The following is a 14,460-nucleotide window of genomic DNA, read 5'->3' as shown; positions in this document are numbered from 1 at the left end:
AAGAGCAGAGATAAATGGGAATAGATAACTGAGGAGGGGCAGGAGGGACATAGGGGAAAGATAACAGAGAAGGGACAGTGGAGAAGAAGGGTTATAAGTAGGGGTGAGCGGGTTCGGATTTCTGAAATCCGAACCCCCCCGATCCGAGTCCGATCCGAGTCAGGCTCGACTTTTCCCGCCTGACTCGGATCTGAAATCGAGGCAAAACGTCATCATCCCGCCTTCCGGGTCTCGCGGGTTTTGGATCCTATATAAGGAACCCGCGTCGGCGCCATTTTCTCACTCGGCTGTGGACAGTGAAGAGGGAGGGTGGGAGTTAGGGCTGGCTGGGCTGTGTAGTGTAGTGTAGTGCAGAGTAGTGTTGTGTTGTGTTGTGTTGTGCTGTGCTGCTGTTGTCCACTACTTCAAAGTCCATAGGGGCTGGCTGTGTTGTGCTGCTGTTGTTAATAGGGGCTGTGTCCACTACTTCAAAGTCCATAGGGACTGGCTGGACTGTGTTGTGCAGTCAGTTCTCCATAGGGGCTGTGTCCACTCCAAAGTCCTGTGCAGTGTCCCAGTCCTAAAGGGGTGCTGTAGTGTTGTCCAGGGGGTGCTCTGTCCATCAGGGGTGCTCCCCCCAAGTGCTAAAAAAATAATATTTTTTGTGTGTTTGTGAATTGTGTGCGCAGTAGCCGCACGTGCATCAACAAAGTAGTGCCAAGCGTGCGCCTGTGTCATAAGTAAAGGGCCGGCTGGCTTGACCGTTAAAGGGTGCTGTAACCCCCAAAGTACACTCCAGTCCAAACCAAAAAAATATATATTTTCTGTGTTTGTGAATTGTGTGCGCAGTAGCCGCACGTGCATCAACAAAGTAGTGCCAAGCGTGCGCTTGTGTCATAAGTAAAGGGCCGGCTGGCTTGACCGTTAAAGGGTGCTGTAACCCCCAAAGTACACTCCAGTCCAAACCAAAAAAAAATATATTTTCTGTGTTTGTGAATTGTGTGCGCAGTAGCCGCATGTGCATCAACAAAGTAGTGCCAAGCGTGCGCCTGTGTCATAAGTAAAGGGCCGGCTGGCTTGACCGTTAAAGGGTGCTGTAACCCCCAAAGTACACTCCAGTCCAAACCAAAAAAAAAATTATTTTCTGTGTTTGTGAATTGTGTGCGCAGTAGCCACACGTGCATCAACAAAGGAGCAGCGCCAAGCGTGCGCCTGTGTCCCATAAGTAAAGAGCCGGCTGGCTCATTTCTTAAAGGCTGGTGTAACCCACAAAGTGCACTACTCTCCAGCAAAAATAAAAAAATATTTTCTGTGTTTAGCCGCACGTATATATCAAATCGATATAACATAAATGGAGGACCAAACTTTCTCCGATAAAAATAAAATAGAGAAAGATCAAGAACCACTTCCTCCTAGTGCTGATGCTGCTGCCACTAGTCATGACATAGACGATAACATGCCATCAACGTCGTCTGCCAAGGCCGATGCCCAATGTCATAATAGAGGGCACATACAATCCCAAATGACAAAGTTCAGGAAAATGACCTTGAAAAAAACATTTAAATCAGCTGAAGAGAAACGTAAACTTGCCAATATGCCATTTACGACACGGAGTGGCAAGGAACGGCTAAGGTCGATCCCTAGTATGTTCATGACTAGTGGTTCAGCTTCACATGACGATGGAAGCCCTCCTCCCACTAAAAAAATCAAAACAGTTAAGCTGGCAAAAGCACAGCGAAGAACTGTGCTTTCTAAGAAGATATCACAAATCCCCAAGGAGAGTCCAAGTGTGGTGGTGGTAGCGATGCCAGACCTTCCCAGCACTGGACGGGAAGAGGTGGCTCTTTCCACCATTTGCACGCCCCCTGCAAGTGCTGAAAGGAGCACCCACAGTCCACTTGCTGATATGCAAATTGAAGATGTCACTGTTGAAGTACAACAGGATGAGGATACTGGTGTAGCTGGCGCTGAGGAGGAAGTTGGCGAGGAGGATTCTGATGGTGATGTGGTTTGTTTAAATCAGGCTCCGGGGGAGACAGTTGTTGTCCGTGGGATGAAAAAGCCCATCACGGTCATGCCTGGGCAGAAGACCAAACATTCCACCTCTTTGGTCTGGCAATATTTCTATCCAAATCCGGACAACAACTGTCTTGCCATATGTACCTTATGTAAAGGTGGAATAAGTAGGGGTAGGGACGTTAACCACCTAGGAACATCCTCCCTTATACGGCACCTGCAGCGCGTTCATAATAAGTTACTGTCAAGTTCAGAAACTTTGGCTAAGACCGTAAGCAGTCCAGGGACACCTAAATCCCGTTGTCCGGTTGTATCCAAGCGCCTGCAAACCACACCGTCAACTCCCTCCTCGTCAATTTCCTCCTTAGTCAGGATCGGAAGTAGTCCTGCAGGCCATGTCACTGGCATGACTGACTCTCCTATCCCGGATTCCTCCGGAGGATCCTGCATTGCTACGCCTCCTGCTGCCGCTGCTGCTGTTGCAGCTGCTGGGAGTCGTTCATCATCCCAGAGAGGAAGTAGGAACACCACTACTTTTACTAAACAATTGACCCTCCAACAGTCCTTAGCGAGGAGGATGAAGTACGACAGCAGTCATCCTGAAGCAAAACGTATAACTGAGGCCTTGACTGCTATGTTGGTGTTAGACGTGCCTCCGGTATCCGCCATTAGTGCAGTGGGATTTAGACAATTGATGGAGGTAGTGTGTCCCCGGTTCCAAATCCCGTCTAGATTCCACTTCACTAGGCAGGCGATACCGAGACTGTACAGAAACGTCAGAAAGTGTGTCCTCAGTGTCCTGAAAAATGCCGTTGTACCCAATGTTCACTTAACCACGGACATGTGGACAAGTGGAACAGGGCAGACTAAGGACTATATGACTGTGACAGCCCACTGGGTAGATGTATCACCTTACGCAGCAACAGCAGCAGCGTCACCAGTCGCAGCATCTCAGAAACACCAGCTCGTTCCAAGGCAGGCTACGCTGTGTATCACCGGTTTCAGTAAGAGGCACACCGCCGACAACCTCTTAGAGACTCTGAGGGAAATCATCGCCCAGTGGCTTACCCCACTTAGACTCTCCTGGGGATTTGTGATATCTGACAACGCCACCAATATTGTGCGGGCATTACATCTGGGCAAATTCCAGCACGTCCCATGTTTTGCTCACACAATAAACTTGGTGGTGCAGAATTTTCTGAAAAGCGACAGGGGCGTGCAGGAGACGCTTTGGGTGGCCCGAAAAATTTCAGGCCACTTTCGCCATTCAGCGACTGCGTGCCGAAGACTGGAGCGCCAGCAAACACTCTTGAACCTGCCCCGCCATCACCTGAAGCAAGAGGTTGTGACGCGGTGGAACTCAACCCTCTATATGCTTCAGAGGATGGAGGAGCAGCAAAAGGCCATTCAAGCCTATACATCCACCTATGACATAGGCAAAGGAGGGGGTATGCACCTGACTCAAGCGCAGTGGAGAATGATTTCCGTGTTGTGCAAGGTTCTCCAGCCCTTCGAACTTGCCACACGTGAAGTCAGTTCAGACACTGCCAGCTTGAGTCAGGTCATTCCCCTCATCAGGCTTTTGCAGAAGCAGCTGGAGAAAGTGAAGGAGGAGCTAAGACGGAGCGATTCCGCTCGGCATGTGGGACTTGTGGATGAAGCCCTTCATTCGCTTTGCCAGGATTCCAGGGTGGTCAATCTGTTGAAATCAGACCACTACATTTTGGCCACCGTGCTCGATCCTAGGTTTAAAGCCTATGTGGTGTCTCTCTTTCCGGCCGACACAAGCCTGCAGAGGTGCAAAGACCTGCTGGTGAACACACTGTCAGCTGAAGCGGAACGTGACACGTCAACAGCTCCTTCATTTTCTCCCGCAACTGGGGCTGCCAGGAAAAAACTTAGGTATCCTAAGCAACCCGCTGGCGGTGATGCAGGGCAAGCAGGACCAAGTTTAGACATCTGGTCCGGACTGAAGGACCTGGCAACAATTTCTGACATGTCTACTGTCACTGCATATGATACTGTCACCATTGACAGAATGGTGGAGGATTACATCGGTGACAGCATCCAAGTAGGCATGTCAGACAGTCCATACCTGTACTGGCAGGAAAAAGAGACAATTTGGAGGCCCCTGTACAAACTGGCTCTATTTTACCTGAGTTGCCCCCCCTCCAGTGTGTACTCCGAAAGAGTGTTTAGTGCAGCCGGGAACCTTGTCAGCGAAAGGCGTAGGAGGTTGCTTCCACAGAATGTGGAGAAGATGATGTTCATCAAAATGAATTATCAGCTCTTCCAGGGAGACCAGCCTCCAGAACGTACAGAGGGACCTGTGGTGGTGGATTCAAGTGGGGACGAGTTAATACTTTGTGAGGATGAGGATGTACACACTGAAGAGGGTGAGGAATCGGTGGATGAGGATGACATCTTGCCTCCGTAGAGCCAGTTTGTGCAGGGACAGATTAATTGCCAGCTTGTTTTGTGGGGGCCCAAACGAACCAATCATTTCAGCCACAGTCGTGTGGCAGACCCTGGTGCTGAAATGTTTGGTTTGTTAAAGTGTGCATGTCCTGTTTATACAACATAAGGGTGGGTGGGAGGGCCCAAGGACAATTCCATCTTGCACCTCTTTTTTTTCTTTGCATTATGTACAGTTTGGGGCCTAGTTTTTCAAACTGCCATCCTGTCTGCCACTGCAGTATCACGCCTAGATGGGTCACGTGTTTGTGCCGCCCACTCGTGTCGCTTAGCATAGTCATCCAGCTACCTCGGTGCAACCTTTTGGACATAAAAACACTATTGTGAGGTGTGAGGTGTTCAGAATAGACTGGAAATGAGTGGAAATTAAGGTTATTGAGGTTAATAATAGTATAGGAGCAGAAAAACCTACAAATTCTGTGATTTTAGCTGTTTTTATGCTTTTTTTCAAAAAAATACAGATCCAAAACACAAAACCCAGAACCCAAAACACGGAAGGGTGGTTTTGGCAAAACCAATCCAGATCCAAAACACGAAGAAAGATCCAGATCCAAAACAAAAACACGAAAAGTGGCCGGTGCACACCCCTAGTTATAAGGGAAAAAAGGATTTAGTTTTCCTATAGTGCCTGTACAATGTAACGGTCTATTTTTAATCATATATATACACCAATAATAATATAGGACAGCTACTAACCTGTTGCAGCAGTGTTGGTAGATTTAAAAAGTCCAACCACACCTTTGCCATGAAGACCCCCAGAACGCAACAGCACAGCTTTGGTACGAGGGCTGCGCCAACACACTACAGGAAATCTATTCTGTCGATAGCAGCGGGAAATCTTCTGCAGAGTGTTGTCCTGGATAGTCTGAGGAACGATTAGCAACCCTGGATAGCTGACCAATAAAGAGAACAAAAATGAATAGTTAAGTTAACAAGGCATAATTGTTACAAAGAACATTCAAATGAATGGACAATGTGTGGCATATGTACAGATGTGTCCACATATATCCGTCCTCCATGTGCTACAAGCTGCGTTACACAACGCATGAGTGCAGTGTGACTTGCAGCTTATGCTGAATAAAATATGAAGCATGTCTATATTCTGTGCGCGACTGCGGTTATATCTGCATGCGAAATGCTATATTACAGTGGCAGCGGCTGTGACACTGTAACATAGCATTTTGCATGCAAAAACAGCCGCAGTCCCACACAGAATACAGGCATGCCGCATATCAATTTATTCAGCAAAAGCTGCTTGTACGTCCAATTAGCATCGATTTGCGAATAGCACATTTTAAGGGGAAAAAGTTGCAAGAAAAGACACTCAGCGCTACAGAGTTGCGCCACTAGAAGGGCTATTTAACGAGCAAGGAGGCTAGATGTATGTTGACACATCTGGACAGGTCACAGATAATCACGGTTTCATAAATCCAAAAACGAGGCTGAAAATTTTGATCATATGAAATTGTTATAATGCTTTAGAGTGTAAGCTCTAACAAGCAGGGCCCTCTTCCCTCATGTGCTTCTCCCTCACTTATACCATCATCTCATCCCCATTGCCAAAAGCGGCACCAAATCTTTTGGTTCAGCACTGGCACTGCTTTTGTGCGTAGTATGACAACACATGAAACATTGGTTATATAGCTTTCATCCCATATTAAGTTTTGCACTGTAATTCTCTTGCACTTTTTTATTGTTTTGTTTACTCACTTCTATGAGGCACTAGTGTCACCATATAAAAGATGATAATAATACAGGAATAACTCCTTATAAGAAACACGTTTTGCTAATGACATCAGTACTCACAATTTATACTAAACGTGACAGTATTTTACAAAAATATTTAAAATATTTGTGTATCAGTAATAAAGACAAAAACTTTATTATTAAAAAACAAAAACAAGTGAGAAAAGCTCCAAACCAAAACATTAAGCCATAACCCTCACCTGTTACAAACAGCATACATACGATTCACTGTTGATATTCGGAATGGTTCATTTTTAGCACGGGTTAAGCTGTTACTCAAAGTACCTAGCCCCATTCTCTGGTAATCACGGCAACATGCTCGCTCTGCCATATTGCTTCCTGCTTGTTTCTCAGGGGCCTTCAAAGTGGACAAGGTTAATGTACTCCTGTCCATATCTTCAGACACTGCAAAATATGTCAAGGTCACTGATAAAAGACCAAAATATATGCTCCACAATTTATCAAATTTGCTCATCAAACGCTAGAATTTCTACAATGTACAAGGTATATAGTATACAAAACATATACAACGCAAAAGTTGGTTTTGGTACTCACTTAAACTTGTTTGAGGGCTGCCCTCCCCCCTACAGCGCACAACGCAAAGCACCTCAGTTTTTACTTTAAATAGCCCATAGGAGATAAAGGTAACACACGTAACAATAACAACCCTCAAATAGTGTAACACAGAAAGGGAAGGTGCAGTGTTCCTCAGATGGATTAAGAGAACCGGATTTTTAACGGCGACTATCAAAAATCTTATTTTCTCTGGCATCCTATCTGAGGGACACTGGAGTCCATGGGGACATTCCAAAGATACCTCCTAAGGGAGGGTAGGCTCACCTATGGCTGCATGCAAAATTTCACATCCAAAACTGGCGTCTCTAGCTACAAAAAAAAAAAACATTACATTTGTAGAAGTCTGTAAAATTATGGATCAAAAAAATAAAAAACCTGGTAGCTGCCTTGCACAATGGTTTCACAGAGAGTCACAAAGGGCCACCAGGCGATCTAGAATTGATGCCCTTCCGAAACACACACTTGTTGGATGGTCGCCAAGATCCATCTAGCCACCGACTGTTTAGTTGCTGGCCAACCTCTTCGGAACGCATCATAACGCACCTGTACATTTTACGGTATACAGCAGATCTCTGCACATAGATCTGCAAGGCTCTAACAACATCAAGAAAACTTAGAGCATCCCTGCTGTCAGAGAACGAGTCATCACACAGAGCCGGAATCACAATAACCTAGTTAAGATGAAACCGGGAGGCAACCGCCAGCTCAAAGGAAGGTCTGGTATACAAAATCCCCGTCTTGGGGAGCGCTGACCTGCAAGAAAAAAAATGCCAACTCTGAGACTCATTGGGCAGATGAAATGACCAGCAAAAAAAACAAAAAAAAAACTTGTCAGGTGTGTGTGTGTGTGTGTGTAATGTACTATATATATATATATATATATATATATATATATATATATACACACACACACATATAGTCACTGAATTGGCACTCACCCTTCCAAGAGACCAGGCCTAGGTGCACAACCGAAAAATAGATATACGCGCTAACTTGAACGGAGGCACTCCAGGTCTTGAAAGTACATAATAAGAGCAAGCAGGGCTTTGCAACGTTTCGGTTTATTCAACAGCCATCCCGCATCGGATTAATACTGAAGACATCAAAACTATGAAAGAACACATATGGAATTATGTTGCAAACAAAACAGTGTTATACAAATCAAAATTGGTTTTATATTTTATATTCCTCAAAGTAGCCCTCTTTTGCTTTGATGACAGCTTTGCACACTCTTGGCATTCTCAATCAGCTTCATGAGGTAGTCTCCTGGAATGGTTTTCCAACAGTCTTGAAGGAGTTCCCAGAGGTGCTGAGCACTTGTTGGCTGCGTTTCCTTCACTCTGCGGTCCAACTCATCCCAAACCAGCTCAAATGGGTTTAGGTCGGGTGATTGTGGAGGCCAGGTCATCTGACGCAGCACTCCATCACTTTCCTTCTTGGTCAAGTAGCCCTTACATAGCCTGGAGGTGTGTTTGGGGTCATTGTCTTGTTGAAAAACAAACGATGGTCCCAGTAAGCGCAAACCAGATGGGATGGCATGGCGCTGCAGAATGCTGTGGTAGCCATGCTGGTTAAGTGTGCCTTGAATTTTGAATGTCACCAACAGTGTCACCAGCAAAGCACCCGCACACCATCACACCTCCTCCTCCATGCTTCACAGTGGGAACCACACATGCAGAAACCATCCGCTCACCTTCTCTGCGTCTCACAAAGACACAGCGGTTGGAACCAAAAATCTCAAATTTGGACTCATCAGACCAAAGTACAGATTTCCACTGGTCTAATGTCCATTCCTTGTGTTTCTTGGCCCAAACAATTCTCCTCTTCTTGTTGTTCATCCTCAGTAGTGGCTTCTTCGCAGCAATACGAGTATGAAGGCCTGATTCACGCAGTCTCCTCTGAACAGTTGATGTTGAGATTTGTCTGCTACTTGAACTCTGTGAAGACTGTATGTGGTCTCTAATCTGAGGTGCTGTTAAGTAACGGTTTCTGAGGCTGGTAACTCTAATGAACTTATCCTTTGCAGCAGAGGTAACTCTTGGTCTTCCTTTCCTGGGGCGGTCCTCATGAGAGCCAGTTTCATCATAGCGTTTGATGGTTTTTGCAACTGCACTTGAGGATACATACAAGTTCAAATTTTCCATATCGACTGACCTTCATGTCTTAAAGCAATGATAGACTGTCGTTTCTCTGTTGTTTACAACATAATTCCATATGTGTTCTTTCATAGTTTTGATGTCTTCAGTATTAATCTACTATGTTGAAAATAATTTAAGTAAACAAAATCCATTGAATGAGAAGGTGTGTCCGAACTTTTGACTGGTACTGTGTGTATATGTATGTATGTATGTATATACATACATACATACATACATATATATATATATATATATATATATATATATATATACACACACACACACACATATATATATATATAGATTATAGTCAGGCGCATAAATCTTGGGACATTGACAGAATTTTCATTTTTTGGCCTCTATTCACCACCACAATGGCTTTGAAATTAAACAAACAAGATGTGCTTTAACTGCAGACTTTCAGATTTAATTTGAGAGTAATTACATCCAAATCAGCTGAACGGTGTAGGAATTACAACGGTTTCTATATGTGCCTCCCACTTTTTAAGGGGCCTAAAGTAATGGGACTATCAACTCAAAAGCTATTTCATGGACAGGTGTGGGCTATACCCTCGTTATTTCATTATCAATTAAGCAGGTAAAAGGTCTGGAGTTGATTCTAGGTGTGACATTTGCATTTGGAATCAGTTGCTGTCGACTCTCAATATGAGATCCAAAGAGCTGTCACTATCAGTGAAGCAAGGCATCATTAGGCTGAAAAATCAAAACAAACCCATCAGAGAGATAGCAAAAACATTAGGTGTGGCCAAATCAACTGTTTGGAACATTCTTAAAAAGAAAGAATGCACCGGAGAGCTCAGCAACACCAAAAGACCCGGAAGACCACGGAAAACAACTGTGGTGGATGACAGAAGAATTATTTCCCTGGTGAAGAAAAACCCCTTCACAACAGTTGGCCAAATCAAGAACACTCTCCAGGAGGTAGGTGTATATGTGTCAAAGTCAACAATCAAGAGAAGACTTCACAAGAGTGAATATAGAGGGTTCACCCCAAGATGAAAACCATTGGTGAGCCTCAAAAACAGTAAGACCAGATTAGAGTTTGCCAAACAACATCTAAAAAAGCCATTACAGTTCTGGAACAACATCCTATGGACAGATGAGACAAAGATCAACTTGTACCAGAGTGATGGGAAGAGAAGAGGAAGCATGGTGGTGGTAGTGTCATGGCGTGGGCATGTATGGCTGCCAATGGAACTGGTTCCCTTGTATTTATTGATGATGTGACTGCTGACAAAAGCAGCAGAATTAATTCTGAAGTGTTTCGGGCAATATATGCTCATATTCAGTCAAATGCTTCAGAACTCATTGGACGGCGCTTCACAGTGCAGATGGACAATGACCCAAAGCATACTGCAAAAGCAACCAAAGAGTTTTTTTAAGGTTAAAAAGTGGAATGTTATGCAATGGCCAAGCCAATCCCCTGACCTGAATCCGATTGAGCATGCATTTCACTTGATGAAGACAAAACTGAAGGGAAACTGCCCCAAGAACAAGCAGGAACTGAAGACATTTGCAGTAGAGGCCTGGCAGAGCATCACCAGGGATGAAACCCAGCGTCTGGTGATGTCTATGCGTTCCAGACTTCAGGCTGTAATTGCCTGCAAAGGATTTGCAACAAAGTATTAAAAAGTGAAAGTTAGATTTAGGATTGTTTAGTTTGTCCCATCACTTTTGGCCCCTTAAAATGTGTGGGGCACATATAGAAACCGTTGTAATTCCTACACCGTTCACCTGATTTGGATGTAATTACCCTCAAATTAAATCTGAAAGTCTGCAGTTAAAGCACATCTTGTTTGTTTCATATCAAAGCCATTGTGGTGGTGAATAGAGGGCAAAATATGAAAATTCTGTCAATGTCCCAATATTTATGCACCTGACTGTGTGTGTGTGTGTGTGTGTGTGTGTGTGTGTATATATATATATATATATATATATATATACACACACACATATATACACACACACACATATATATATATATATATGCACACATACTCTTTTGGTGGAGCTTCTGTATTAAAATTATCGAATTGTGCACCGGAGCCATTTAACCCTTGGAGGGAGTGCCTGTAGTTGGTGGATTTTTCTATATGTACATACACACACACATATATATATATATTATACACACACACATATACACATACATATATATATATACACACTGTCGTCCTGCAGGAATTATAGGAGACAAGCCAAATTCAATTTAGAAGTATGGGCCCGCTTACTTTCATACCAGGAAATGTAAATCCTCCAAACGCAATGGTAATTTGTGGCAGAGGAATGCTTTCTGTCCTTGATCATGGACTGAATGACCTGATCCGAAAGGCCCTTAGCTCAGAGGATCATGGCCTCAACAGCCAACCGAGCTAAGTTCTGATGGAAAATGGACCCAGACTGAGCAGATCCGGGCAGATTGGGTAGTTGCCAAGGATGATCTTCAGCCGTACGGAGTACCACATACCACAACAGATTTGACCAGTACAGAGCCACCAGGCTGTGAGCGGCTGCAGGTTTATCTGCATGCGAAACGCTACGATACAGTATCAGCGGCTGTTGCGAATTAGACGCATTTGAAGGTAAAAAGTCGCACGGAAAGACGCTCGCCGCTACAGAGTCACATGGAGCTCCCACATTATGTGTAGCGCACAGAGGATAGATGTATGTGGACACATCTGTAGGTCAGTATGTAGCAGACAAAATGAGGGGTACAGTGACATTGCAAGGGCTAATTTATGCATGCCCATGTAACAGCATTTAAACAGTCAGAAACGCCTGCGTTTTTCTGACCACCCCCCAAACACTGAGCCTGTCAATCACTGAGAGATGTATTCCTATGTGCATTTGTAATAGCAATGCGATTGCTGCGCATGAGCAGTGCGGCTTAAACGCATGCGCGATGGCAAATAACCGCTCGATCTGCGTACGGGATCGCCATGGTGTTCATCTCTGAAACAGGCTCTCGGTACTCAGTCCAACAACATGGAGATAGTATTGGACAGAACTTGAATACTGTTAAGACAGCTCTCATTATATTAACATGGATAGAGTATTGTGATAGACATGAAAGCCAGTAGGTCTGTACTCAAAGAATTTCCCTTGAGAGCTGTGTGACATAACAGCAGAGCTAGTAAGTCAGGGCCCAATCCTTAAACAAATGGAGAGGATTGTAGGTTCATCATAGGTCTGTTAGATTCAGGAGCCTATCCCAAGTGCAATGTACCTGAAGCGATGTGTATACACTGCATGTGGCATTGTGCCCTCATTTTTAACTTCTGGTGACAAGTTTATGGCTTAGCAGTTACTTATTTAGCTAACTATCTTCACGGAGCAGTGAAAAGCCCTGTTTAGCTGAAAACAGGGCTTCCCTCTGCTTTTGTCTATTCATAAACAGGGTTATTGTGGTGAAAGCTATTACTTCTCCGGCAGCGGCCTTGCTCCGGGTCTACTGTTGTATGGCGAGTGCAATTCATAAAAAACTCTGCTCTTTTCAGATTCGCCATTTCAGGGTAGCGTAATCTGATCCTCCATACGAAAAGGACAGGGAAGTGGATTACTTTCCTGTGTGTCATCTCCTCTCAATTATAGCTCCGCCCCTTTGTATCCCAGCAGCAGCCACTGCATGCGCAGACAAGTATAGCTAGAAGACCCCTCGGCACATGCACAGGAAAACACAGTCTGAGAAGACAGCGTATGCGCAGAAAGGACCAAAACCCGGACAACCACAGTAACTCTGCAGAAAGAAGCATTACTGGGACCCAGGATACTGGATCGCTTCACAGGGTATAAGATGTGTTCTCCATACATCTAGCCTCAATATGTCACGCAGCGCAACTTGTATGGCATGAGTGAGCCGCTAGGTTCCGTTCTACTCTGGTAGCGTTGGGGGGTCTTTTTTTCCTGAAAATGTGTCTAAGTCACAGGGGTCTATTTACTAAGCAGTGATAAGAGAGAGTGAAAAGTGATAAGGTGCCAGCCAATCAGCTCCCAACTGTCATCTCATAGGCTGTGTTTGAAAAATAACAGTTCGGAGCTGATTGGCTGGCACCTTATCACAGCTTAGTAAATAGACCCCACAATGTGTTGCGACTAGGATGAACCAGCAGACTGTGTTGATTAATTTGATATGTGACACTTGTATATCTGCACCCGCTACATTGTAGCACTTTGTATACAGATTCAGAGACTCGGTTGCACACATACAAGTTGTGACATATGCTGGGCACACACTATACAATTATCTGTCAGATATCTGTCCAATCTGGCTGGCTGGAATGAAAATCTGGTAATGTATGGGAGCAAATGACAGTCATCCATTTGCTCACAAACAGTGGAAATTAGCCAAAACTGGTTGTTCAGACAAATTGGTTAAAACACACAAATTTAACCAATTTTTTTTTTTTGTGTGTTTAAAACCATATGATCGACTGTCATTTGCCCCCATACATTACCAGGTTTTCATTCCAACCAGCCAGAATGGACAGATATCTGACAGATAATTGTATAGTGTACACCCAGTATTAGCTGCATTTTCAGCAAAAGACGATGCAAAAAAAGACACCCGGCGCTAGCAAAATCCCACGGGACCTGGCATGCCAATAGGGGCTTTTTAGCGCGACTGCAGCAAAGATGTATAAGGACACGTCTGTAAGTGCATGTGAATACCAACTTAATAAAGCATTATATCACATCACAGAAATGTGATGTCCAGTGAAAAATAACAAATAACTATAAATTTATCATTGTGCCATAATATGAAAGTCAGTACTCAATCTACTAACATGGAGAGAGTATCGTGACAGGACAGTACTCAATAAAATAACATGGAAAGAGTAGCAGCACCACTGTGTAGAGGCCAGAGCAATAAGGATAGGAGAACAGTGCAGCTCCCAACCCCAGCTCAATCGCACTGAGAAACACAAGGCTGTATGCCAACCGCAGCATCCAGAGCACAGTCATGGGCACATACAGCGAGCGTATGGTTCCCACCTGTCGAGCCTGGAGAAGCAGGGGCGGGAACTGGGCACTTGTGCGAAAATGTTTTCTTTTTTTTTTTTTACAAACAGCATTATTATATAGCTGTAGGGCATACTTCCGCCACAAGTCCCCAAAGTAGTAAACCTGAATTAGCGACAGGAATCACAGGAGGGACCCAGTTTACTGTGCAAGTCAAGCCCTGCATCAGGTAAACTGCTGGGGGGGGGCTAAGGGGAGTAAATGCGGTCGCTCTGGTGGCAGGACCGCAGCAAGCCCCATCTTAACAGCAGTTAGAGAGACAGGGCTTATTGCTGATTCAGCCGCGGCCCCCAGAGCCACTGTTCTAGTGCCCGCGAGTTACTACTCATGGAGCTTGTAGGTCACTCAAAGCAACATACAGGTCCGTGGCCGTGGACCTCCTCTCCAGGTAGCACAAGAGGGCATGCGTGGTGTGGGGAGAGCAGAGAAGTGCTCCTACTTGCCCTCCAGCAGAGTTCACATCAGAACTCTGCATAAACATTGCTGCTAG

General features: G+C 44.7%; 1 protein-coding gene across 9 annotated transcripts in view; it reads right to left on the bottom strand.

The window, feature by feature from the left end:
- Window positions 1-14,460, bottom strand: part of SBF1 (SET binding factor 1) — a 200,543-nt gene that overhangs the window by 41,685 nt on the left and 144,398 nt on the right. For all 9 annotated transcript variants that reach the window (XM_088447263.1, XM_088447315.1, XM_088447281.1 and 6 more), the window contains 2 exons: window positions 6,417-6,621; window positions 5,167-5,363 (listed from right to left, as the gene is read on the bottom strand). In XM_088447263.1, the coding sequence (XP_088303389.1) occupies window positions 5,167-5,363; window positions 6,417-6,621 (402 nt within the window). The remainder of the gene's footprint in view (window positions 1-5,166; window positions 5,364-6,416; window positions 6,622-14,460) is intronic.

The sequence above is a fragment of the Taudactylus pleione genome, unplaced genomic scaffold (assembly GCF_031769625.1).
Source record: "Taudactylus pleione unplaced genomic scaffold, aTauple2 ptg000019l, whole genome shotgun sequence".
Lineage (NCBI taxonomy): Eukaryota > Metazoa > Chordata > Amphibia > Anura > Myobatrachidae > Taudactylus > Taudactylus pleione.
This window is presented reverse-complemented; position numbering and strand designations above follow the sequence as displayed.